A 1,614-nucleotide genomic window follows, 5' to 3' on the forward strand; every position below is an offset into this window, starting at 1 on the left:
CTGGAAACAAACCTAAGAGCATCTCCAACAGTCGCGCCAAAAGATGCGCGCACGGGGTAAATTGGCTTTTTAGCGCGCGCGGGACGTTTTCGCGCGCTCCAGCGGCGGCGAGAAACTAGCGCGCGCGGGAAACGATTGCGCGCGGGGGGAAAAGGCGGCAGCTCGCGCGCTACATTTGGCGCACCGCGTCCGCCGCGCCTATAAATTGCAGCGACCTCTGCCGCTCTCTCCATCGCCCTCTACCGCCGACACGCCACCACCGCACCACCATGCCGCCTCGCTGCCGTGGAGCTTCGGGCTACCGCGGCGTCCGCGTGCGTCCGTCCAGCACCTACTCCGCCGAGATTCGGGCAGGCGGCGGCATGCGCCTCCGCCTTGGAACCTTCGACACCGCCCAGGAGGGCGCCCGCGCGTACGACGCTGCGGCGTGGCGCCTCCTGCGGTCCCGTCAGGACATGAACTTCGCCGACGTGGCGACGCGGAAGCGGGCACATGAGTTGGCGCATTTTCCGCGGCTTCTCATCGATGAGGATCGTCCCAAGCACCGTAGGCGGAAGCATCGTCTCAGGCTGGCCGAGATGGGCGAGCAAGCCATGGCGCTGTTGAAAGAACTAATTATCGACTAGAGGGGGGGTGAATAGGCGATTTTTATGAAAGTCTTCAAAACACGGGGGCTTTGAAGACAAACAACAGAAATACACCTATCGATATGCAGCGGAAGGTAGACTACACTAGACAAGCCATAGTCAAGTAAGCAATAAAGTGAAAGCACAACGACTATCAGCAGCTAGGTAGTATGGATCAGGATGAAAGATAGTAGGAATCCAATCAACAACAGTCTTTACACAGTGAAGACAATCAGATCATGGAAGCAGGCAATGACTTCACGAAGACAGACTGTAAGTAAAGGGAGGCAAGAGATAGAACCAGTTGCTTGGTGAGGACAGAGATTTGTTGGACCAGTTCCAGTTGCTGTGACAACTGTACGTCTGGTTAGGGAGGCTAAGATTCAACTCAGAAGACCGCGTCTTCACCTTATTCCCCTTGAGCTAAGAACACTTAGGCATCGCCCAATCACTCTGGTAAGTCTTCAAGGTAGACTTCCAAACCTTCACAGACTTCGTTCACCAGCAATCCACAATGACTCTTGAATGCTCAAAACGTGACGCCTAACCGGCTGGAGGATTCACAGTCCTCAAGTGTAACAAGTCTTTAGATCACTCAGACAAAAAGATCTCAGTGATGCCTAATGTCGGTGTCAAAACCGGTGGATCTCGGGTAGGGGGTCCCGAGCTATGCGTTTAAGGTCGATGGTAATAGGAGACAGGGGACACAATGTTTACCCAGGTTCGGGCCCTCTCTATGGAGGTAATACCCAACTTCCTGCTTGATTAATCTTGATGAATATGAGTATTACAAGAGTAGATCTACCACGAGATCGTAATGGCTAAAACCCTAGAAGTCTAGCCTATATGACTATGATTATGATTCTTGCCTCTATGGGCTAAGCCCTCCGGTTTATATAGACACCGGAGGGGACTAGGGTTATACAAAGTCAGTTACAGAGAAAGGAATTTTCATATCCGGGCGCCAAGCTTGCCTTCCACGCCAAGG

At 53.2% G+C, this 1,614-nt stretch overlaps 1 protein-coding gene across 1 annotated transcript; it reads left to right on the top strand.

Moving 5' to 3' along the window:
- Positions 1-269: 269 nt before the first annotated feature.
- On the top strand, positions 270-626 carry LOC109749634 (ethylene-responsive transcription factor 5-like). Its single transcript, XM_020308585.1, has one exon. The coding sequence runs from the start codon at positions 270-272 to the stop codon at positions 624-626; it is 357 nt and encodes a 118-aa protein (XP_020164174.1).
- Positions 627-1,614: the final 988 nt, after the last annotated feature.

This window comes from Aegilops tauschii, chromosome 2 (assembly GCF_002575655.3).
Source record: "Aegilops tauschii subsp. strangulata cultivar AL8/78 chromosome 2, Aet v6.0, whole genome shotgun sequence".
NCBI classification, from domain to species: domain Eukaryota; kingdom Viridiplantae; phylum Streptophyta; class Magnoliopsida; order Poales; family Poaceae; genus Aegilops; species Aegilops tauschii.

Coding starts and splice junctions, on each gene's coding strand:
- LOC109749634 (XM_020308585.1), top strand. CDS start 270: ATGCCGCCTCGCTGCCGTGGAGCTTCGGGCTACCGCGGCGTCCGCGTG.